This window comes from Lytechinus pictus, chromosome 13 (genome assembly GCF_037042905.1).
Source record: "Lytechinus pictus isolate F3 Inbred chromosome 13, Lp3.0, whole genome shotgun sequence".
NCBI classification, from domain to species: Eukaryota; Metazoa; Echinodermata; class Echinoidea; order Temnopleuroida; family Toxopneustidae; genus Lytechinus; species Lytechinus pictus.
Genome location: NC_087257.1, coordinates 19,798,763 through 19,823,717, shown reverse-complemented (window position 1 = coordinate 19,823,717; position 24,955 = coordinate 19,798,763). Strand labels below are relative to the sequence as shown.

General features: G+C 35.7%; 2 protein-coding genes across 5 annotated transcripts in view; one reads left to right on the top strand and one right to left on the bottom strand.

Annotated features, from left to right (window-relative positions):
• The first annotated feature begins 390 nt into the window (after positions 1–390).
• LOC129275112 (superkiller complex protein 8-like) lies at positions 391–14,349 on the top strand. Its single transcript, XM_064108215.1, has 10 exons — positions 391–608; positions 4,523–4,656; positions 5,140–5,225; positions 6,232–6,318; positions 7,857–8,005; positions 9,257–9,350; positions 9,790–9,883; positions 10,545–10,637; positions 11,276–11,354; positions 12,221–14,349. Exons 1-10 carry the CDS (start codon positions 606–608, stop codon positions 12,308–12,310), a joined length of 909 nt encoding a protein of 302 aa, XP_063964285.1. The 5' UTR covers positions 391–605; the 3' UTR covers positions 12,311–14,349.
• A 2,142-nt stretch (positions 14,350–16,491) lies between these two features.
• LOC129274172 (unconventional myosin-X-like) overlaps positions 16,492–24,955 on the bottom strand; it is a 67,644-nt gene continuing 59,180 nt past the window's right edge. For 2 of the 4 annotated variants that reach the window (XM_064109017.1, XM_064109020.1), the window contains 4 exons: positions 24,030–24,118; positions 22,175–22,371; positions 21,525–21,612; positions 16,492–20,648 (listed from right to left, as the gene is read on the bottom strand). In XM_064109017.1, the coding sequence (XP_063965087.1) occupies positions 20,577–20,648; positions 21,525–21,612; positions 22,175–22,371; positions 24,030–24,118 (446 nt within the window). In that variant the 3' untranslated portion in view covers positions 16,492–20,576. The remainder of the gene's footprint in view (positions 20,649–21,524; positions 21,613–22,174; positions 22,372–24,029; positions 24,119–24,955) is intronic. The other 2 variants (XM_064109018.1, XM_064109019.1) reach the window with 2 other exon arrangements.

Below are 24,955 nucleotides of genomic sequence, written 5' to 3'. Positions count from 1 at the left end.
GGGGGGGGGGGTGACCGCTCAGTTACCCTCCTAGCTGGATCCACCCATGCAGTCAATGGGAGTCAATGCAATGTTTTAAAAAGATCGTATAAATAGATAATTAAGTACTTGCATTAATTTTCAATTAATCAACATAAGTCAAACAAGGAATAAAGAACTTCGAATATCGCCAAAATATCAAAGCTTTCCGACATGCTCTCATGAGAACACAATTAAGTCATGATCAGAAAAGTAAAATCGAGATATGCTATTTCAGTTAATTTCTACACAGAAAATTGAAACATATTCAAACTTATAAAGAAGATTGTGAACAAGCAAAGATATGAAAAACCAAATGCATATCACAGAAAGTTCACATGACTTAACTTAATTTATTTATAGGGCTTTTAATTGGGCCATTAATTAGGCACTTTTTTCACAACAAACAACGGTAGCGCAAGGCCCTTGCGGTAGCGCTGTTTCTGCCCTCTACGTTAGTTGGTGTGTACAGGACTGGTCAATCTTTTATCGCTTGCCTCCGTTCATCGATGTAATTTGAAACAAAGCTAAAATCGACATTATTCGCAAATTAGTTGAGAAGGATAGTAATAAATCAAAAGGGCAGAATGGTAAGTTCGTTTTCATTGTTCTTATGCACTGTATATATTCGAATATAATCTAAAAATGTCGATAAACGACTAGACAGCAGCGGTACCCTAGCCTAGGGCCTAGCTACGGTAACTCAGGGAGCCCCGCCGCCTGGAGCTCAGGCGCCTGGCGTGGCCTGGATATGGTGAAGAGTCGCGCCTCGCGGGATCCGTTGCGCGTTGTGGATTTCAGGAATTTTAAATTCATGCAACGGCATATATAGACAGCTGGCAGCCGTCTGTTTCGAGGAGTTTTTTAACTTTTTTTTTTTTTTTTCTCCTCGTACACAGACGGCTCGCTAGCGTGCAGCCACCATTAGGGGACTTGCAATGCAAAATCCCCCCGTCGGGGCTCTTCAATTTTTGTATTTAATGAATAAAAATTTTGAAAATTAACGCGACCAAAATGCAAATTAATATTCCCTCTTGGCATTAATTGCCAAAAAACTGAGAAAAATCAAGTTAAAAGGAACAAAAACAGTGACTTACCTCGGCTGTCGCGCAAATTCACTTCCCCGTTTTATCCGATCTTAAAGATAAATTCCAGTTTTGGTAACGATCTCAAAATGACTTTTTACAGAATCTAATATAATGACCACCCAAGTGTCTGTTTGTATGAATAAAAAATATGTGCCAAAGGATTCTGGAAGAAATTGTGTTATTGCTGAGAAATAAGCAAAATAAGCGCGGATTCGGTCACTTCCGTCGGGTCTTTATTCCAGCAATAATAATACACTGTCCCACGTGTGCCTATCTGTGTTGGCGATCTTCAGTGTGAACATTTTTCAGCGTAGATTTTAAGATTTCACAAAGTTCAGTTCATGTAACTGTACCAGATCTAGATCCTCGATGATATACTGACAATTAAGCCTGGTTTTACAGACTTTCTGATGAAATCAGTGTTTACTGCAATTACTGGAATTTCTCTTTAAGTACATAAACATATGGCCATTGAGTCCCCTGTACAGATCGCGCTAGAACTTCGGTCTCTGTATTTGGTGAGTGAAGCCAACGGAGTTCAGCTGAACAACCAACATAACAGAGACCGAAGCTTTTGGTCTACGGCATATAACTAGATGCATGCATCCTTTCTCATCAAAATCCCCAGATGTCAGATGATAATGATTGAGTGGGGTGTTAAGTCAGTTGAATTGGACATCTATTGAAAATAAATAGGTGGAAAATGCAAAGCCAGGCCCAAACTCCAAAGACCAAAGTCAAGACAAGAAGTCAAGATGTAAGCTGGAAAAGTGGACTGTCTAATTCGCTTTGACCCGGCTTTGTCGATAAATTGGTCAGGTATGGACTTATTTGGTGTCTGTCCATGTCTAATGTATTGCCTATTGGGTGTCCAGATAATTTTTCTATTTTTTTAATTAACAGAAAGAAAATAATATTTTGTATCTACCATACAATAGGCATTGCCATAGGCCAAGATACAAATATATCTTACTAAACCACTTACCAACTTACATAATACATGTAGATCAGTAGAGCCTAGAGGCGCTGGTCAGAAAATTGGGATCGTCCCAGTTTACAGGGACTGTCTCAGTTTTCAAAGATTTCTCTACATAAGAAATCTATGAAAGTTCATTCACCTGTCAAGTGCCGACATCAATTGAGTGTGCTAGTGCCTAGTCAATGTAAACAATAACAATATCGGGTTTCATAACAAGATTATTGGAAGACGGCAAGTTGTGAAAAATAGACGGTGAACTGGAGGGAATTGAGGTCACTGAATCTATTTTTAGCACTCTCAATCCCCGTTATTGCCATCCATGTCCCGCAGGGTAAGTGAAAAAAACTTGTCCCCATAAACAAGGACAATCTCAGTTTCTCAAGACATGATTTGTCCTGGTTTATGAGGATATCCTTGTTTTCTGGCACAATCCCAATTTTTGGACCAGCCCCTCTACTGTAGATGTTGTAAAATCATCCAGGAAAGCTATAATTTTTAGAAATAAATTTCTGTTTGTACCGAATAAAAATGCACCGATATTCTGCACGAACCCTTGAAAATCACGTTCTAGTAGTGCGGCGAAAGTTGGCCAGGTATTGTACCTAGCGACCAATAAGCATAGATGCATGCCAGTCGTTATATGAAAATTGCTGTTGTGAATCGTGATGCGTATAACTAGTGTGTATGCATGGTCTATAGTTCGATCAAAATTGCATAAATTTTAATTCAAGAGCCACGATGTCAAATTAAACACTTGTGTTTCCTGATATTTCCTTTCTTGTTTCTTTCTTTTTAAATTATTTCCTTCCCTCGGCTTCTTTCTTTCCTTCTTTTTTTGTCTTTATTTGTTCTTTTCAATCCTCTTAAAAATCCTTTACTTTTTGTTTCCTTCTCTCTTTCTTTCTCTATCTCCCTCCTTTCATATTTTTCTTCTTTTTACCTTCATTTTTTTTTTTTTATGCTGTATTAAATATATATTTATGTTATATATAGAATTAAATAATGGTTGAAAGATATTTTTAAATACGATATAATTAAGAAAAAAATAAATGCTTCACCTATTATTTCAGAAACGTATTCATCATACCTGTAGGAGCCCCTGGAGGGGGATTATCTTTTTTTTTATAAGTACACTGTATCCTTCCTTGAGATGTTTTTATTAGTGTAAACTCTTCAAGGCCATGTTTGGTCATTTTGAATTATTGTTGATCTTGAAATGTAAAATGTATATTTGTCAACCTTTTTATTTGTATTCTGCTAAATATGCAATCTGGCCTTGGAATAAATTTTTTTACTGAATTAAAATATCCTCCTTTCTTTATTTTTCTTTCTTTCTTTCTTTTGTTCATCCGTCCTTCCTTCTTTTTAATTATTTATTTCAGTTTTCATTCTTTTCAGTGATTCCATCTTTTATTGTGTGTCGCAATCCCCCCCTTAATAAAAAAATATGATAAGAGGAAATTAAAGAGTATATTCACAATGATATTGGGTCATGATGGACAAGATGAAAATAAACTCTGAAAAAAAAGTGATATTATGGTTCATGATAATTGAGAATAGGCCTAGTAATGATAATAATAATGGCCAATTGTATGTAAAAACAGTAAAACTTTGTTGTGAAACGGTTTGACTTTGTTTTGACAGATTTGTTTCTGAGCAAGTGAACTATAATTTCGGGAAAGCATTTTTATTTAATAATAATAATAATACATGAGATTTGTATAGCGCACTTTCCATCTTGATTAGATGCTCAAGGTGCTTCAGAGCAGAACAACAAAAACTATTTACATATTATACATGTCTGAACAATAAGTCAATGTCTATCAAAAAACACTCTTATACAGGTATACAGGTGGTCACTGAAGTCTGGGTTTTCAAATTCTGTGGGAGAGAATTCAACAGGCTTGGCCCTGCATGAGCAAAGGCCTGTTCCCCGCGTGATTTCTTAGCAACTGGAATTTGTGAGAGATTAGATGAGGATCGTAAAATTAAATTTTTTTAATCAAAAATTTATTTGCGCAACTGGGCAAGTAGGCCTACTCCAGGAGCGTTTCATGAAAGGACTTGTCGGACGTTTTATCCGACAAGTCCCATTTTATCCGACAGTTACCATAGTAACAATACCTCTCAGCCAATCAACATCAGAGAAAGATGTCAGATCTGACAACTTGTCGGATGAAAATGTTGATGAAACACTCCCCAGAACCTATGTAGCACATTTATATGAATCAAAATTTTATACCTTCATACGGCGGCGGGACACTCCAAGAACCACCGTGACTCAACTAACATTTAAAAAAAATTGTAACGATTTTATACATTTTTTTTAAAGAGTGTGTTCTGTTAGAATTGGCACATTCCAAATGACTTTGGTAGTTAGCCAAGTGAAGTTTACTGGTATTTTCAATCCTTGATCATGTTTATTTTGTACTTGCAGTACAGTGTGGTGTACAAGCAGGAGCAAGCTCACGATGACAGCATCTGGTGTGTAGCTTGGATGAAAAGCGACAGGGATGGAGTAGAAAACATAGTCACAGGATCGGTGGATGACTTGGTCAAATGTTGGAACTGGTACGACATTCTTATTTTGAATTCATTCCAAAATTATTTGGATGTCTTAGCTATTGAAAATATTTTCATTAGAGTCTCACTTAAGGTTTTAATATTTTCTTTTCATATCAAAAGATCTTTTTTGAACTCTAATTAATTATCATGTTAAAAAAAAAAATTTTCCTCATCATCTTAATCACCATTAGACAAGATCTGTGTACTTCTAATATTCTTATTGATTATCATCATCATCATCATCATCTTCATTATCACCATTATTTATCCATTGAAGAAAATTTAATTGCTTTAACACATTTCTTATTATCCGACCCTCCTTTTAATATTTTTTTTTGACAATCTCATATTAAAAACTATATCCCCTCAATACCACAATTAAATCAATTATTTGACATTGCATTGGCAGCATATATCTCAACATAAAAGTGAAATTAATCATGCTGTTTCTTCTTTATAATTTGTTTATTGTTCATGTTTATCTACCAGGGAGAATGATGAGCTGAAATTAAAATGGACCTTGGAAGGCCATCAACTTGGTGTGGTATCAGTAGACATCAACCCAACAGGAACAAGTAAGGGTATTGCAATAATGTAACGAGGGGGTGGTTCACATATATATTTAATTTCAGTTGCGTATGGAAAGTAACACATCACTGCAATTTGTTAAATCATGTGCACAGGACATATACATGTATAACCACGATTATCCGTTGAATAATGTTCATGTTGGCATTGAAGCATGATTCCTTTAAAATAAGCCAAGCTTAAATCTTTGAGAATCACCCCCCTCTTCCAATGACAGAACCAACAACATGTCACAATTTTCAGTAGGATATCAAGAGCGGTTTTGGTCAGAATGGTCAAATTTCAGTTTTAAAAAGTATGTCTTGAAACTTTTCTTCTATCCTCTATAAAGAATGGATGTAACAAACCCAAAAGCAACTGTTGTGACCAGTTGAAACCAGTTTTCTATGAAAGATTTATGATCCATCCACTGCACCATTTTAGACCGATTTTTTTCCTTCATTCAAGTTAACATTGATCTGCGATATTTCTTATACAAGGAAGAAAAATTACATGGGGCTCAGGGGGCGATTTAGCCCCGACATGCTCAAAAGAGCCCTGGAAAAAAAAAAATAGCCGTGGAAAATAATAAAAAAGAGCCCTGGGAATTCCCCATTCACTGCAATGTTAAAGCTTATTCAATTTTGTAGAGTGTGGCAGCTGGGTCCCATAACACAAAGGTTAGCAATTAATCGTACGCTTCATTTTTACGATTGATTGTACATTGTAGTCAATGGAATCATTGTTCTACGATCATAGGTAAACTTTGTGTTACGCGCCCCAGGTTGTGTGATTTGTTAAAACTTTTGAATAAACGTCAGTTCCTTCCACTGCTTTTAATAGACAAACTGCTTTTTTATTAATTCGAAGCTTTTAAAAATAATTTTGGCCTAATTTCTGGGTAGATATTATATTCCTTCACCGGTTTCCAGTTTCTACTGTTCTATTTCAATCAAGGAATTGCCTGATTAACTTTATCTTCTCCTTTCCATGAAATCTATATTTAATCTATAGTTGCAGCGTCAAGTTCTCTGGACAGTCACATTAGATTATGGGATCTGGAGGTCGGTAAACAGATGAGATCGATAGATGCTGGACCAGGTATGTAACCCTTGTAATAACTTTGATGAGGATGATGATGACGAAAAATATGATGATGATGATAGTGTTAATGATGCTGATGATGATGATGGTGTTAATGATGCTGATGATGATGATGAAGATGATGATTATGGTGATGATGATGATAATGATGATGATGATTATTATTATGGTGATGATGATGATAATGATGATGATGATTATTATTATGGTGATGATGATGATAATACTGCTGCTGTTGATGGTGATACATGTAGTGTTGATGATGATGATGGTGTAGTGATGGTGATGATGATGATGATGATGATTGTGATGATGATGATGATGTGATGATAATGCTGCTGCTGTTGATGATACATGTAGTGTTGATGATGATGATGATGATGATGATGGTGATGGTGATGGTGATGATGATGATGACGACGATGATGGTGATTATTATGATGATGATAATGCTGCTGCTGTTGATGATGGTGATGGTGATGATGATGATGACGACGATGATGGTGATTATTATGATGATGATAATGCTGCTGCTGTTGATGATGATGATGGTGATGGTGATGATGATGATGATGGATGATGATGAGAATGATGATGATGAGGATGATGATGGTGATGATGATGGTGAGTATGATGATGGTGCTTATGACTGATGGTAAACTTTGATAATCAGATTGATACTGATTTGATGAAATTTCTTCTGTTTATCACTGTTAACATTTAGTGATATTAACATCGATCCTTACCAGTATAGCATGGTTGCCATAGTGATAATAGCATCAGTCCATGGTAGTATATCATGGTTGTCATGATGATAGTAATGATGAATTTTTCATTGTTCCAGGTGCGGAGGGCAAGGGAGGTAAACCTTGTGCCCGATCAGCCCCTGTTTTCGGCAGGAGGAAAGGTTCAATTTATTTCTTCTCACATAAATAGATGTTCAGGCATGCAATAATAAGACAAGAGCTATGGAAAAAAATATGAATTTCTTTTCAATGTTTTCCAGACATTACATCACAAACGGCTGTACTTTGATTTTTTTTTTTAGTGATACCAGGCCATGCATTTTCAACTCGCCCCATTAGTGATGCACCAATTTTCAATATTTCCATTTTCACTCGAATTACCAAAGTTGGGCATTTCCCTTTGGGAAAATCATGAATCTAATTTCGCAAATTAAATATCTTGGCATTGACCTTGTCAATTTTTGGATGAATTGACTTGGAAAGACACCATCTAGCCCTTTGATCTTAGTTTTAAAGTATTTTGTTTAAACACTTGTATGCATTTTGTCAGGAATATGCATTGACTTATGAGTATGCTATGTCATCTATCCACTCATTCTTATGGATTTTATAATTGAGATTATTATTTTAGAAAGAAATTTCTTCATGAGTGTAAAATTAAGATTTTCTACTGATTTTATGTGTGAGATAATCATTTGAATGCAATATTATTCCAAATAACTTTCACACAAGATTTTGTTGTTTTCCTTTTTTTTATGTTGTATATCATTAATCTTTTCATTGTTTCAGTTGATGCATGGACGATAGCGTTCTCTCCCGAAGGTCGATTCCTAGCCTCTGGGAGCCACGTTGGAAAGATCAATCTTTTTGGAGTGGAGAGTGGAAAGAAAGAGTCCCAGCTTGATACACGAGGAAAATTCACTTTCAGTATAGCATATGTAAGTAATTATATCACATTTGACATATTTAATGCAAAATCTGAGATTTCAAAAATTATAATTTTTTGGGGGGAGTGGGGGGCAGGGGAGGTAGGCTGGGCAGAGGAAACGATTTTTGCCATGCTCTTGAGAGTAAAGTTGAACTACATGTATATTGAAATTTGATATGTTTCCTTAGTTGAATTGTATTGAAAGTTGAAAGTTAGATTTCTTTAGTAGAACTATATGTAGATATTGAAAGTTGAGCTATATATTGAAATATATAATTTCTTTCTGAGGATGGGCTTTTGTTCATACATGTATTTACGTACTGTATATATGGGGAGCATTTCATCAACGTTTTTAATCAGACAAGTTGTTGGATCTCACAACTTTTCTTGATTTTGACTGGCTGAGTGGCACTGCTACTATGGTAACTGTCTGATAAAACGTCTGACAAGTCCTTCCATGAAATGCTCCCTGGGAAAGTCCACTTGCAGACATGCTTGCCAATCATCAATTTTCTATCAGAATAATTGTGCACATATTTTGTATACGTCTGTCCTAGACGGGACGTATTATGGTATCACGCTGGGGTCTGTCTGTCTTTCCGTTAACTTTTCCTTGTAAACGCTATAACTTCAGTTTGACTTAACCTAGTCTCATATAATTTGGTGTGTTTGATACTAGCATGGATCCCAGGAAGCCTATCGAATTTGAGGTCAAAAGGTCAAGGTCACTGTGACATGCTTTCATTTTATCCTTCTGAAGTCCTTGTAAATGCGATAACATCAGTTTGACCTAAACTAGGTTCATATAATTTGTTGTGTATGATACTAGTATAGATTTCAGGAAGCCCATTTATTTTGATGTCAAAAGGTCAAAGGTCAAGGTCACAGTGACATGTTTTCATCTTACCCTTCTGAAGTCCTTGTAAACGCGATAACTTTAGTTTAACTTAAACTAGGCTCTTATAATTTGATTTGTATGATACTATCATGGATCCCAAGAAGCCTATTGAATTTTAGGTCAAAGGTAAAGTCGCCACCTTTCACTTTTCTTGCTTGACCAATAACTCAATTTTTCGCGTTACAGGTGGGCATATTATGTGCTTGCCCTAGCGACACTCTTGTTTATTCATACTTGAGGCTTCTGTTTGAATTCAGCTTTTAATCATTGTCACAACTGGAAGTTACATTTTAATATCAGATCCATGTATGTTGCAATAATTGTGACCGTGTTCTTTGAATGTATTTTCTCTTTCATTCACAGAGTCCAGATGGAAGGTTTTTAGCGAGTGGAGCTATGGACGGCATTGTAAATATATTTGATATTCAGTCAAGTAAACTACTCCATACATTAGAAGGTACGTAATGATGCATTACTCCAAATACAATTTATGTTTATATTATTTGTTCGAGATCTTGATTATCATCATTATTTTTTATTTTACATGTAATTTATTTATTTATTTATTCATTCATTCATTTTGTTATTTATCTTTTTTTTTTGGGGGGGTTGGAATGGGGAAGGTCCATTTATTTCAATTTATCATGAATTTTTACGTCGCAGTTCCAGAGATATTGATATTTCGTTGTGTATCAAATGGCATTATTTCTAGGTCATTGTCTGCCTTTCAGGTCACTATATCAAATGGTATATGTTATTACTTCCAGGTCATGCCATGCCTATTAGGTCACTGTATTTAAAATTTATATGTCTATTACTTCCAGGTCACTGCATAAAATTGTATATGTTTGATTACTTCCAGGTCACTGCATAAGAATGTGTTTTATTACTTTCAGGTCATGCTATGCCTATCAGGTCTCTGTGCTTCTCTCCTGACTCACAGCTCTTAGCCACCGCATCAGATGATGGACAGATTAAGATATATGATGTGTGAGTATAACATGTGCCAGATGCCAAGTTACAAGCGACCTTATGAATGACTGGTGATCCTTTCTTGTGGTAACAGTTGTTACACACCAGTGTTGCCAAGATAAGAAATATGATAGATGTCTTGTTGAAGTTTATATTCCATAGGAATGGCCCAGTATATTGAAATGATTGATCCCGATGAAAAGAGTAACGATGAGCAAGCTGATCATGGGTTACAAGAGGGATTGTATAGCTTTATCATTTATCTAGCTACAGACATATCAAGGGGCAGTTCCATGTACATGTAGTGAGTAAGAAACAAGTAAGAGCCATTTAAATACTGTAATGATGCTGTCGTCCCATGACAAACAAAGCTATCTCTGAAACAAGTTTCTTCATAAATGCGGAAAATGTGTTATTGTTTTATTTGGAAATACCTAGAGTTACGAACTTTTGAAATGTCTGTTTTTCGGATATTGGGAGCTTGTGTGGCTCCAATTCCTTTAGCATCATGTAGAACATACAGAAAATATCCCAAATCAAGAAAAAGGGTCAAATTTTGAAAATAAAAGTTGCTTTCTTTTGTCATGGATTGGCAGAATATACTTATACCCTATGTAATTATGAGAAATCACCAATTGTATTTAACACAAATTAAACCCTGTTTTTCATTCCTTCACAGACAACAAGCGAACCTTGCTGGAACCCTGTCAGGTCACTCATCGTGGGTGACCGGTGTCCACTTCTGTCCAGATAACACCCATTTTGTTTCCAAGTGAGTTCCTTTGAATACTAAGCTAGACATTGGTTAGGACAGGGTTCTCTTATACAAAACTTTGCAGTCAAAACAGCGATGTCCAATCAGTATTGTTACATGCAACGTTATGTTTGAATACTGGTCAGGAGCCAATCAGTTTTGTTCTGTCATATTTGTGATCCATTGCAAACCTTTGTGTTACAAGGCCCAGGGGGGGGGGGGTGTTTTCACAAATAGTTGTCTGATTGATGGTTACACGGTAGTGCATGCCCCGTGTGCATGTTCCGCCCTATGTTAATTCATTATATAACACACGCAGCTGAAATTTAAGTCGGACTTCAATCTTTGTGAAACGCCCCCAGGTTTGAATGAAGAATTGTGTTTGATAAAATGAAATCTCTTTAAAATCTTATCCATGGGAGATGTCTGTAGGTTGGACTGTAAAATGATGAATTTTTAAATGAAAATTGCAATCTACAATTTTGATTTGAAATTTACATGAGTTAATTAATGTATTCCATATTGATAGTATAAATTTTTAAGTCTGATTGGGTCTTAATCAAGTTGTATTTGATTTTTTGGGAATTGCATGTCTTTCAGCAACAGGTTCTTAATCATGATGTGTCTTTATCTGTGCGTGTGTTTTTTTTTTAAAGTTCTTCCGACAAGACTGTTAAGGTGTGGGACTGTGGTACAAGACAATGTGTTGCAACGTTCTATGACCATCTTGATCAGGTAAATATTGTAGTTGGAAGTCATTGGATCTGTTCATACATGTAGGTTATCTCCAACAGCAGGGCTGCCAACTCCACTATTCTTTTAGCTGATATTATTGTATATCTATGTGAGCTCTCCCCACCCCTCCCCCTAAAATAATAATAAAAAAGAAAATTAAATGCAATGAATTTTGATTTTCCACATGTTAGGAAACTTAATCCAATTGTGTTGACTTTGAGTCTCATCTTGTGGGGACTCCTTGTTTTTATTGAATTGTACTTGTAATGAAATCAACCAAAAGTTTGCAATCTGGGGGGCAAAATTGTTGAATAGCGCAATGGCCATAAAATATTTTTACATCCATAATTCTTTATGAAAAACTGAGTTTAGACTTGTTTTTGTTTTTCTCTATTGATTTCAGTTTTTGTTTTTACCGAGATAACTTGTCTTGCATAATTAGGTGTTAGAAAGTTGCAAAGAAAATATATCCTGATTTTTTACAGACCATTCCATGCTTGAGAATTGTATAAAAAGGGAATTAATGTAAATACAAAGATGTTTTGTTTTAATTCAGCACCAAATTAAAATAAATTTTCATGTAAAATTGCCCAAATTTCTGGTAAACACATTTCTATTTCACATGTTCCATGTCATATATGTTTTAAGGCATACAAAATCATATAAACAAGTACATGTAAATTATTGGCATAGTGAAATGCACATATCGGGCTTTTATCTAAACTTAAAATTGAACAAAAAATATCTTGACAAAACGCAAATTTTAGGAAATGTTTAATGCAATCTGTGTGTTCTTGAATGCCATGTTTGTTTGTTTTCTCTCAAAATGATGTAATTTTAATTTTTTGTTTTTTTCTATTTGGCAGGTTTGGCAAGCGAAATACAATGGGAATGGATCAAAGATGGTATCTGTGTCAGATGACAATGCTATTCACATCTATGACTGCCCCATCTAAATTATTGTAGAATAATATCACCCTTTTATGAAATTGCATTCATCAATGACTGCTCTTCATCCAAATATAGACTGGTTTTTTTTGCGACACAACTTCTGAGGAGCTAGCCCATAAGTTAGGTGAGGATGCAGCTATATCTGTGCTCTTACGCTATTAAAAAGAAAGCAATACGCCTGATGCAGAAGACTATGAACAGTGGATACAAAGCAGCCATCGCTAATGCAATCTAATGCCATCTTACTGCAGCATTTGTTTTCTTTTTATTGACCCGGGCCCCGTCTTACAAAGATTTGCGATTGATCCGGTCAACCACAACTATGGAAAGCCAGGCACTTCAACATAAAAAATGCATGTTTGTTTCAAAAAAATTTTCTTGATATGTTGTACACTAATATTTTCATTGTTGTCTTGACAATTTGATGTGCTCTACTTTATTTACAAAAGATCTTTGTGCACAATTTTGGTAGAAAATTATGACAATGATGGATTTCCATCAAGTTACTGTTCTTTCTGGTCTTCTCCCTCCGCTGCTTTCAAAGGTCAGTCCAATGAAGGCAGTAGTGTTATTCCAATGCTATATCAACCAGGGTTTAAAGCTGGGAGCATTTCATCAACCTTTTTGTCTGACAAGATGTCAGATCTGACAACTTTCCTTGATTTTGATTGGCTGAGAAGCATTGTTACTGTGCTAACTGTCAAACGAAACAGGACTTGTCGCATAAAACATCCAAGTCCTTTCATGAAATGCTCCCTGTAACATGTGGTTTAGAAGAGTGAAAAAACAAGGTAGATAATTGTGGCCAAGTTCATAACCTGAAGCAGCAGCTTTCGTTTGTTACATACTGTATATGGAATTTGTGTAAAAAAATGCAAAAATGTAAGGAGCAGGCCATCTCTGATAGAAGTCTTAACCAAAGAAAGGAGGAATGAGCAATACATGTACATTAAAAGTGAACAACGTACAGTACATGTAGGGTTAGTTTGAGGTACATGTATGAAGAAGACATCCCATCTGGGTACCGGTAGTCGTAATGCAGCACGTACTGATGTACATATCAATTGTTTTAATTGCATTCAGTGTGCTCCTGTTGACTACCATCAAGGATGTGTAGCTCATTGATTTAAGAGGATGATAAATTGGACTAGGAGAAGGGATACAATGATGATTTTGGCCCAGCCATCTCATGCACATTAACGTTTTTTGCATCTTAATTGTCACAGAAATTGTATCAGAATACTACAGTTGCCTTATACCATATTACAAGAAGTATTCTGTTTTCCCACATTGTCTTGCACGTAACACCCGCATGGTCTGTCCCCATTTGATCTTTTTCGTCCTAAGGATGTCACTATACATATCACTCTAAAAAATGAATAATTCATTGGTCAAATTCATATCTTTTCCACATATTTCTGCATGTTTTCTGTTTGAATTTCACATCCTAATCAAGTGTTTCTCACGAGTGAAATTCCAGGTTCAACAATGTTCAGAAAAAGTTTGGCAATCTCAAGAAACATTTTTCCCTAAAAAATTGTGTCTAGTAGGTGTCACTCTTGTAAAAATGCCCTTTCCCTAATTTATTGCCTTTTTTGGGGGGTGCCTGCGGCATTCCCAAACCGGCACAACTACCATCTTCATGTGATGTGATAAGCACACTTGTACAGCAACTTAGTATTGAACCCCCACCCAGGCTATTATAGTCTTTTAATTCAGATTTTAACTCAAATTGTGCTGACATTTGATTACTTTTTTTTACATAAAAGAGAGGTTGATAAAAATTAGCATCAGCAGAACATTGTCCATATCATATTCAAAGGACACATGGGCCTTCAAAGCAACCCTCAATCTCCATGTTAAAAAGGATCTAGGTCTGTCATAAATTACCTAGAAAAAAATTCAACCATTTTTCAGGATTAATACAAATGAGTGATTTCACGGTGAGGGGCGCAGCTTTCGCAAATGTATTATGAAATGCGTACGTGTAAATTTGCTGACTGTTGTAAATAAATCATATTTTTCTTCGAGAAACCAAGTAATACATTTTTTTCTTTCCAATGATTTCTATGAGAAAATGCTGAACTGAAAATGGTCAGAAAATAAACAAGTTGATTTTATGAGTTATGAAGAATTTGTGTTGCACAGGAAATTGAGTAATCGACTTAATACAATTTGCAGCTTTTGCTTTGTATTGTCTAAAGACCTGAGTCCTGTTGCATAAAAGTTTCCATTATGGTAACTTTCGTGGAAACCTTGCTGTTGATCAGTGTTACCATGGTAGTTACCATTGGATGACAAAGTTACTATAATGGTAACTTCTATGCAACAGGGCCCTGGTGGGTGTTTCATAAAGCTGTTCGTAAGTTAAAAGCGACTTTAAGAACGACTGGTGGTCCTTTTTTTGTGGTAAATGGTATATTCATTGGTGATGGTTTAGCGCATAAGAAAGGATCACCAGTCGTTCTTAAAGTCGCTCTTAACTTACGAACAGCTTTATGAAATGGCCCCCAGTAATCTTAGTCTTTAGAAAAAAAGAAGAGGGGGGGATGAAGAGAGAGGAGTAGGCCTATAGAAGAGAGGTGGGGGGGGGGCAGGAGATGAAGACAAGACAAGAGTTTGCAAGATGGGAGGGGAAAGTAAGAGAGGGGAGAGTGGTAGAAAGAGGGATGGGTTGATTGATAACAGATTGTGATCGCATGGGGTGGGGCTTTCAGAGAGGTCAGCTCTGACAATATCATTGATATTCTTTATTTTAGTTGGTTGAGAAGCAGTGGTGTATTCGGTTACTCGCAAGTTTTTACAAACGCGACGCAGAACGTTTACGGGAACATAGAGAATATATTTTGTCATATACCCTTCATGACAATGAAGTCTTTGTCGAGGGTTGGTGAATCGAAACAGTTTCATCCTGGACTCTGCACGACATATTGTTATTGTCCTTTGTCGGCTCTGAAACGCAGGATGAAACTGCTGTTCTGCGTCGCTGTGCGAAATCTCCCTTCTGTCAGACAATGTCAACTCAGTTCTGACAAAAAAGTTGTATGTCGACATAGCAAGATATATTATCTTGCCAAGCTGGCTTATGATCAGTTGTATGTTGTCATTGCTAGAAACGTGTGTGTTATCTTGCGAAGTTGACTAATAAACATTTGTATCCCAACATGGCGAGATACGTGGTGGACATATCTTGCCATGTCAAAATGAAACTTCTATAAGTCAACTTAGCGAGATATTTATGGTGTCATGTTGGCATACAACTGTTTTTAAAGGAGAATGAAACCCTTGAAACCAGCTGAATCCATATCAAAGAGAAAAATCAAAGAAACATATTGTTGAAAGTTTGAGGAAGATTGAATGAATAATAAGAAAGTTATGAGCATTTGAATATTGAGATCACTAATGCCATGTTGATCCTCCCATTGGCAATGCGACCAAGATCTGTGATGTCACACACGTACAACTCCCTCATTACTTTAGTACTTATTTCACTTATATTCTCACTTTTATAGAGTCTATCACAAGGTGAGGTGTTCTCCTTATGAGAGGACAAGTACATAGGTTTCACAACATTATATCATTGATGGATCGTTTGTCATATGATTAGAATGAGCTAAAAAAGATGTTTTGGGGTATATTTTCAGTGTCCAAAAGGGGAGAGTTGTTCATCTGTGACATCATAGATCTTGGTCGCATTGCCAATGGGAGGATCTCCATAGCATTAGTGATCTCGACATTCAAATGCTCATAACTCTTCTATTGCTAGTCCTATTTTACTCAAACTTTTATTGATCTTATTCTTTGATTTTTCTGCTTTCACAAAAGCTAACTTGCTCCAAGGGTTTCATTCTCCTTTAAGTCAATTTCGCAACATGTCAACACATGCATGGTGGGATAGAGTATCTAGCCAAGTCGTCGTACAACTCTTTTTCAGCCAAGTTGGCACAATAAAATATCATCTTGCTAGGCTACCATAGAAATGCAACTCTGTATCATAATAATACCTGTACTCAAACCAATGAAAATTTCACAAAAGGAAGGACTCTAAATATTTAAACTACATGTACATGTACATGTAAAATAACGCTTTGATTCTGAAATTGATGATCTAAGTGTCTTTCAAACGTATATCTATATTGGGGCATGCTGCACAATCCATTCAACAAAGAAGAAAATACACAACAAGTTTCAATTTATCTATTAGTTTTAATAGTTTACTATTTATGTGTATAAAAGAATATATAAGTATAATAATCAAATAGTAAGCATTTAGTTCTGAGTGGCCAAACAAAATATACTCATTCATTACAATCTACAACAAATGTCAAATTTGTTCCAACCTTCATAATCTTTTTAACTCAATAAAAATATGGACAGTCAATGCCACAATGATATTCATTTTTAACCCCTCAATCTTTGCTGAACATTTGATTGACATTGCTTCACATCAGTATGAGTTGTCATTAGAGGAATATCAAAAGTATCTCATTAAGAAGAAATGGCAAGTATAAATGAAGCAAGTGCCATTCATTCATGCCATTGAATAAATATTTGTATCACTGATTTCTTGAGTATTGCCACTGGCAATGCAATGTCATTTAACTTAAAAAAGGCCTCCGTAACATTTCACAATGTGTGCATTACTGAATAGACATTATCAGTGCTCAGTTTTAAAAGACAAAATAATTGTTATCTCAAGTACAAAAATACACTGACATTGCAATGTCTAATATAAATATACAATACAAAACTGTACAACAAACACATATTTTGGTGACAATGAGTTTAAGAAAAAAAACCTCAAACATTTTAAATTTCTCTGTGCACTTAACCCTTACATAAAATGTACACGTATATATAATTTTATTACATTCTTTTGAAAACTGATATTTCAATATTATTATCATTCTACTCCTACATCTGCAATACACTTCCATTTATTACATGCATCTTATATTCAGCATTGAAATCAAATTTGTGGACAATCAAATTTTTCAAAATACCTTAATGCTCTTCTACAAGTATTCATCATGTCAAATTTGACAACAAGTTCATGTCTAAACTACATGTAAAACTACATTTTTGGTGGGGAAAACAAATCATTCTCAAATCTGATGTATGTGTGACTGTTGGGTGAAATGTGATCTACTGATTTTTTGTGTGGTATAAATCATAATTCTATTTTTTTTTACACGGACAAATCTAACCAAAAACAACGAACCAATTATGTCTTCATATGAATCCATAATTCCACGATATTATCCTCTAACCCCTATATGTTGTTACTCTCAAAGTATTCATTATTACAGTTAACCCCATTTTAAGAGGGCACTTTCAGACAAAACATTCGATGGGGGAGCAGGAGGTACAAGAAACGGCTGATTGATGCAAAATCTTGCAAAAGACATTTGGGATGCGTTGCTAAGTAGGGTATGTTTCTCTCTCTGAAATTGTTTTGCAATTCATTATATCAAACTTATGCAAAGTTTTATATGAAGTTATCAAGGTAACAATAGATAACTGGAGTTAAGTTTGGGAAGGGAGTAAGTTTTTGATCTCCGTTCAGGAGATGACGTGGAAGATTTGAAAGAAATTACGGACGCATAAAGAACAAAGACACATTTATGTATGTGCAGAAAATGCATAGCTTACAAAAAATATGCTGATGACAGAATGTTCTCTCAGCAAACCACCTATGTGTAGATAAACTTATTTTAATGAGTTAACATTACAATGTAATATGGTACATAAAAATGACAGCATTTCATACAATATATTGGACTACTTAAAGACTTATTTACTAATGATATCATGTGTTTACTCAGCCAAGTGGGTATCATAGTGTTTCTATTTACATGAAACCTCTCGGAATAGGCCCAATCAATTCTACTCTATCCTTGTTTCAGACATGTTTCAAAGCCTTTGGTCATAACAAACATACACATATCAAGATTTCCAATGCAGCATCTTATATTTACGAGAATAATAAAAATACTGACAATGTTGGAGTTTGGGTAGTTAGGAATCAAACAGAAAACCAAACAGAAACCTCAACAAGTAAGGGTTTGAGTCACAGCTCCCAGCTCTGGGGTAGTTTCCTTCCGCAAGAAATTGACCCACATTGTGCCGCAATCAACCCAGGAGAGTTGAAAGCGGACCAGGCAAGATTATTCCTTGAATTCACCAAGCGCTTATAACAACAGCTGGAGTGAACGCCAGGGTAATATATAGTAGGCCATTGAAGACAAAACTAGATAATTGGCTCTTTACAAGTGCTATAAAGAATATTATTATAGTATTATTTTTTATCTTATTTCTGGAAGATAGTGGAATATTTAACACCTTCCCCAAACTATTTGACTACGATCGATTTTCTTGTTTTAGAAACCTTAATATAATCACGGTAAAAGGTGTCCATGATTTTGATTCTCAATTTTCCTCTCTCTCTCTCGACTAAAATCTTCAATTTATTTATGTAATTCATATTCTTGTATATCGTGATCAATAAGTGGATCTTCATCACACACGCGTCATGTTTCTAATCGATCCACTCAACCCATTGTATGCCAATTCTATGTAGGCCTGCATCCGGCTTAACATTATTTACAATGTACATCATATGTAGATATTAAAAAAACGCAATTGTTTTGTGGACTCTGAATACATTACAAGACCCACAAAGTTCCATAGCACCAAAAAGAGAGGAAATGAGTTGTCCACACCAACAGAGAAATTGAAAGAAAATAAAAGAAAGACCAACAATTATACATCAATCAATTAGATCAAATGCAATATCATGTCATCTATTCTAGCATTGGCATACTAGGTAATTGTATGCAGGTCTAACAGCAATATTGTAGAAATTGCACCAGATAACTATTTTTTTAAAATGAATATACATGTATATATTACTGGTCAGGATCCTAATCAATTACATCTCTTCATCTAAAACATGTTAGGATTACATAATTGTGCTGAATATCTACCTTTAAGTGTAATTAACAAATTACAAAGATTCTTGAATGAGTGCTATCAAATTATTGCTTTGGCCATTGCCAGATCTGATACGCACTGCGTGACCTTTCACTGTTGACTCTACTAACCCTAAATATAATCACTGTACAATGCCATTTCTGAATGCATACATGAGCCAAGTTTGAAGTTAATCTGCCAAACTGTTCTCTGTTTCTTGGAAGAATGAACCATTTATATTAGATATTATGTGACATCTACACCTTGAGCTTGTGACCCCCAAAACTAATCCAATCATTGTCACTGCGACATTTATAAAATCCCATATTGAATTTATTCCTTAAAATGGTGCTTTTATCAGGATAACAACATATTTTGATGTACATGTATACAACGGCTGTTGAACAATATTGCATTATCATCCCTTATATATGTGTCCTTGAGCTAATTTAAGTTGTTTCCTCATGAACAAGATATATTCCTGTATGTAATATCCAATGTGACCTAACACCATTGAGCTTTAATAATAACTCAGAACTAATCGGACCCTCGGTATTCCTATGTAATTACAGTTTCATTAGTGAAACATGAGGCCATTCCATAAAACTGTTCCTAAAAAGTTACGAATGACTTTATGAATGACTGGTGATCCTTTCTTGCGCCATGTGATATATCCCCATGTTGCTGACTTAGCACCTAAGAACATGTTCGAATCATTTGTAAAATCATGTATAACTTTAGTTTTGTGAAACACAACCCGGTTGTTATTGCGATAACGTAATTGGGACAGATTGAAGGACAAACTAATGACCAGAACAAACAAGCATTAAAAAATGATTTAGTATAAAAACTCATTATAAAAAAAAAACTTTTCATAACATCCAACTTTGGTGATACTAGAAACAGTGTCATGTCTAACATAATGCAGCAACACATGATTTTACTTTGATTTGCTAGAAGCAAAACGGGGCCCTGTCTTACAATGAATTACGATTGATCCAATCAATTGTAACTATGGAAATCCATCAGTGTCATAATTTTTTCTACAAGAAATTTGCACAATGCCCTTTGTAAACAAAGAGAAGCACAGTGAATTTTCAAGAAAACAACGAATGCATGAATATACATCACAGTTAGAAAATATTTTGATCAATCATGCATAATAGATGTTGACATTGCTGGCATTCCATAGTTGTGATTGATCGGATCAATCGCAACTCTTTGTAAGATGGGGCCCAGGAATGATCCATGTATAGCTTTGATTTACCCTGGTGTCGTTTGCAGAGGGAGTTGTCTGAATCACGAATCTTGCTGTCGTTTGCGGACGATCTCATTGATGTATGCCTTCATCAGTTTAGCGATCTCAAACACCTATAACAGAATTGAGAGGAAACAAATTATTTCAAAAAAGTCATAATTAAAAAGCAACCAACATATGGAAAACATAGAAAACATTTAAAATCAGACCTTATTTTATTGGAATGAACTGGTACACATGCTTGCCCAAGCATCTCAAATATTGGACCCTAAATACTGAACCCTATTATCATTGGTGTCAAGTTTTACGTCTAAACAACGTATATGGTGTTAAAATTTGGTAAAATGTACCCCTTAATGTCATAAATGGCATTAGATTATGTAAAAATTTCCCCTAAATGGTTTACATGTAGATGTTAAAGGACCAGTTAAAAAAAATAACCTTTTTTCTTAAAAGCCTTCAAAGTTAAAACTGAAACATACCCCTTTTACCCCCCCCCCCAAACATTGACAGCGCCTTGGGTCATAAATCTGACTATTATTTGGTGTTTTTAACATACATGTGTACGTAAGTCCATAAGTGACCCCTCCCCATAAGATTGTGGACTCAACATGAGAGCTAAAGGCCGCTTTGTGTGATTTAATGCTGAAGAGTTCAAGCCAACATTTATGAACAAAGAAATAGCAAAATATAAAGAAGAAGAAATAGAGGGGGGAAGGGGAAGAGAGAGGGGGGAAGAGAGAGGGGGGGGGGGGCAAGAGAGAGAGGGGGGAGTTCAATCTGCCTTGTGGAATAGAAAGGAGCCAACATGTCACTGAAATATTAAAGTGAATACAATCTAAACCAAGAATTGTAAAAAAAAAAGCTTGAAGAAAACAAACTATGGAATTATTGGAATCAGGATGAAAGAGAAGAAAAGAAGTCCAAGGCAGAAAAAATTGAGAAGCAAGATGGATAGAAGAAAGAAAAAGAATCGGTAAGATATGTACCTGAGTTGTTTCAAATGTTAGTTCATCTCTCCTTCCTTCTACCACGATCTTGTACTCATTCAAGATAGGTGCACCAAATGAAAGGATCCTGGAGTAAAAAAAATGAAATAATGCAATCTTCAGTAAAACGCAGAGACAGGTACAAACGGGCATCAAGTGTTTTAGATATTTTACCAACAATACAGGTCGCACGCCAGTAATTCAGACTCCCGCTCATACCGCATTACAAATCATGGGAAAATACCAAACCTCTCTAAGGATTTCATTCTCATCCACCCAAAGGACTCCTTACAGTAAAATGAAACTCATATAGGTTAACCGTGTAACATTCAATATATCTTTAATAATAACCCCAAATTAAGCATCATCTTAACTATAGATCATAGATAGCATCAGTCATTATTTGAGTTTATAAGACTTAGAGGTACATGTAAGTCACCTAGCAAAGCCAGATTAATAATTGCGGTACCTTGAGATCTATGTTTGAAAGATGAAGGTGCTCCATAAATATCCACTATATCATTATAAAAACATGCATGTAACCAGCAAACACCTCCAAAACAATACTGTAACAATCAAAGGATTATGAAGGATAAACAAATCAGTTGGATTCCATAATTGCTCAAATAATAATTAGAAGAATGACTCACTTTTCATATGTGATTTCTTCAATTGGATGAGCCATACCCTGCTTGTGTATGGCGACCATGTCAACCCCGACAGCCAACCACAGACCTGACGGATACCGGGTGTCTCTACATTCGACCTCAAACAGACGGGCGCCATAGTACGGCCACTGCCTGATGATGCTCATAAAGGCTTCTTGCGCTTGCTCTGGACTGAAGTGCTGAATAAGGGATTAAAAAGAAGTTAGAGCTATAGAATCATCATTGAATTTCAAATGACAGGTATCTCTACATTCGACTTCAAACAGACGGGCACCACAGTATGGCAATTGCCTGATAATGTGCATAAAGGATTCCTGCGCTTGCTCAGGACTAAAATGCTGAATGAGGGAATTAAAAAGAAGTTATACCAATGATATCATTCGAATTTGGATAACAGGTATCTCTCAATTCAATCTCAAACAGATGGGCACCATAGTACGGCCATTGCTTGATAATGTGCATAAAGTAATCCTGTGCTTGCTTGGGACTAAAATGCTGAATGAGGGATTAAAAAGAAGTTAGAGCCATAAAATCATCATCGGATTTCGAATGACAGGTACATGTATCTCTACATTCAACCTCAAACAGATGGGCGCCATACTGTAGTACGGCCACTGCCTGATGATGCTCATAAAGGTTTCTTGCGCTTGCTCTGGACTGAAATGCTAAATAAGGGATCGAAAAGAAGTTAGAGCTATAAAATCATCATCGGATTTCAAATGACAGGTATCTCTACATTCAACTTCAAAAAGATGGGCTCCATAGTATGGCCATTGCTTGATAATGTTCCTGAGCTTACTCGGGAATGAAGTGCTAATAAGGGAATTAAAAAAAGAATATAGAGCTATAAAATCACTAGAATTTGGATACTGGGTATCTCTACATTCAAACTCAAACAGATGGGCACCACAGTATGGCCATTGCCTGATAATGTGCATAAAGGATTCCTGCGCTTGCTCAGGACTAAAATGCTGAATGAGGGAATGAAAAAAGAAGTTATAGCAATGATATCATTCGAATTTGGATAACAGGTACAGTATCTCTAAATTCAACCGCAAACAGACGGGCACCACAGTATGGCCACTGCCTGATGATGTTCATGAAGGCTTCCTGTGCTTGCTCAAGATTGAAGTGTTGAATAAGGGAATGAATAAAATGACTATTAACCCATTGGAGAGTGAGCTCGCATATATGGGGACTGGAGTCTATGGAGAACATGTGTTATAGTATATTCAGTCGGTATCCAACGGGTTAATAAAATTCTGGGTCACATAACATAATGCTTAGGGATTGATCGTGAGGTTGATTTTTACATGTACCATTGAGCAAACATAATACTAAATGGAATCAATCATTGATATCAGCATCAAAATCCAGCAAATCAGGGGCCCGTTTCATAAAGGACTTGCAACTGTTGTAACTTTGCCATAATGGCAACTACCATGGTAACAGGACTCAGCGACCAATCATAATCAAGGTTACCATGGTAGTTGCCATAATAATGATAACGGCAAAGTTACAACAGTTGCAAGTCCTATTTATTTATGGGGTGGATACATGTATATCATCCCACATATCATTTTATACCACTCCCTTCTGAAATGAAAATTTTTCTATCCATAATGTTCCACTCAAAAATTGAATTTATGGAATTTATATAACATGATATATGGGGGAGCTGCTTGCATATGACAACACAAATTAGTAATTAAAAAATTCATATTCAAAATCTCTTATTTTTTTATGGGTATTCGTCAAACCTTCTTCATTATTTTTCTTTAATTTTTTCTACAATTATTTATCGTCTGGGTGAACTTCCCCTTTAAGAGATCCTTACCTTGAAGGTCTTCCACTTCTCAATGACTGCTGTAGTTGTAGCTGAGATATCATCCGCATAAACAGTATCAAGTATTGATTCATCTGATGCTGTGTTCATTTGAAAGAGATAAGAAGATGAAGCTTTTAGCAATCAATCAAATGAACATTTTTCAAACATACATGTATTTCCCTGATCCTGTTAATTCTTCACAATCGTGTCACATCATTCATGGAACTAATGGGACTTTGTAAGAAACTCAATCACAAGTCAAGTTTGGGTCCAAAAATCATCATAACTTTGGAAATTAATTGCATATTCATGCAGGCCTGCTTCTTGCACCAAGAAGCAAAAGTAAAAAACAATTTTGCATTAGTACACAAATGATAAACAGAAGTGAGTGCATCGGTAGGTTTTGGGAGCATAAAGTAACTATGGAACTGTTAAACACACGAGGTGCAGCCAAGTGGGTTTAGACTAGTTTCCATAGTTACCGCATGCTCACTAGTCCTACCAATGCAAGAACAAACCTGTGTATCATTTGTTTTATTTTTATTTTTTTACAACTACATGTATGCATAATAATTACCGGGCGCATGGCAAATGCATGGCTGGCCATGTGTCGGAAAACCCATTTTATAATCTATTGAGATATCAGTTGTACATTAGTAATAAAATTTTGCCACTGATTGCAAATATTTTCTTCCAACACCCCCCCCCCTCTAAGTGTGCGGTCAGCAGAGTGTAATGACCTATGACATGTGCACAACTGTATCTTTACTATAGGTATTATCATACATATAACACACACACACACACCCAGAGCTGGAGTTAGAGAGAGAAGGGAGGCAAGCAAGATAGAAGAGAAAGAGAGCAAGAAAGAAGAATAAGAGAGAAACACAGAGAGAAGAAAGAGAGAAAGAAAGGAAGAAAGATTGACAGAGATA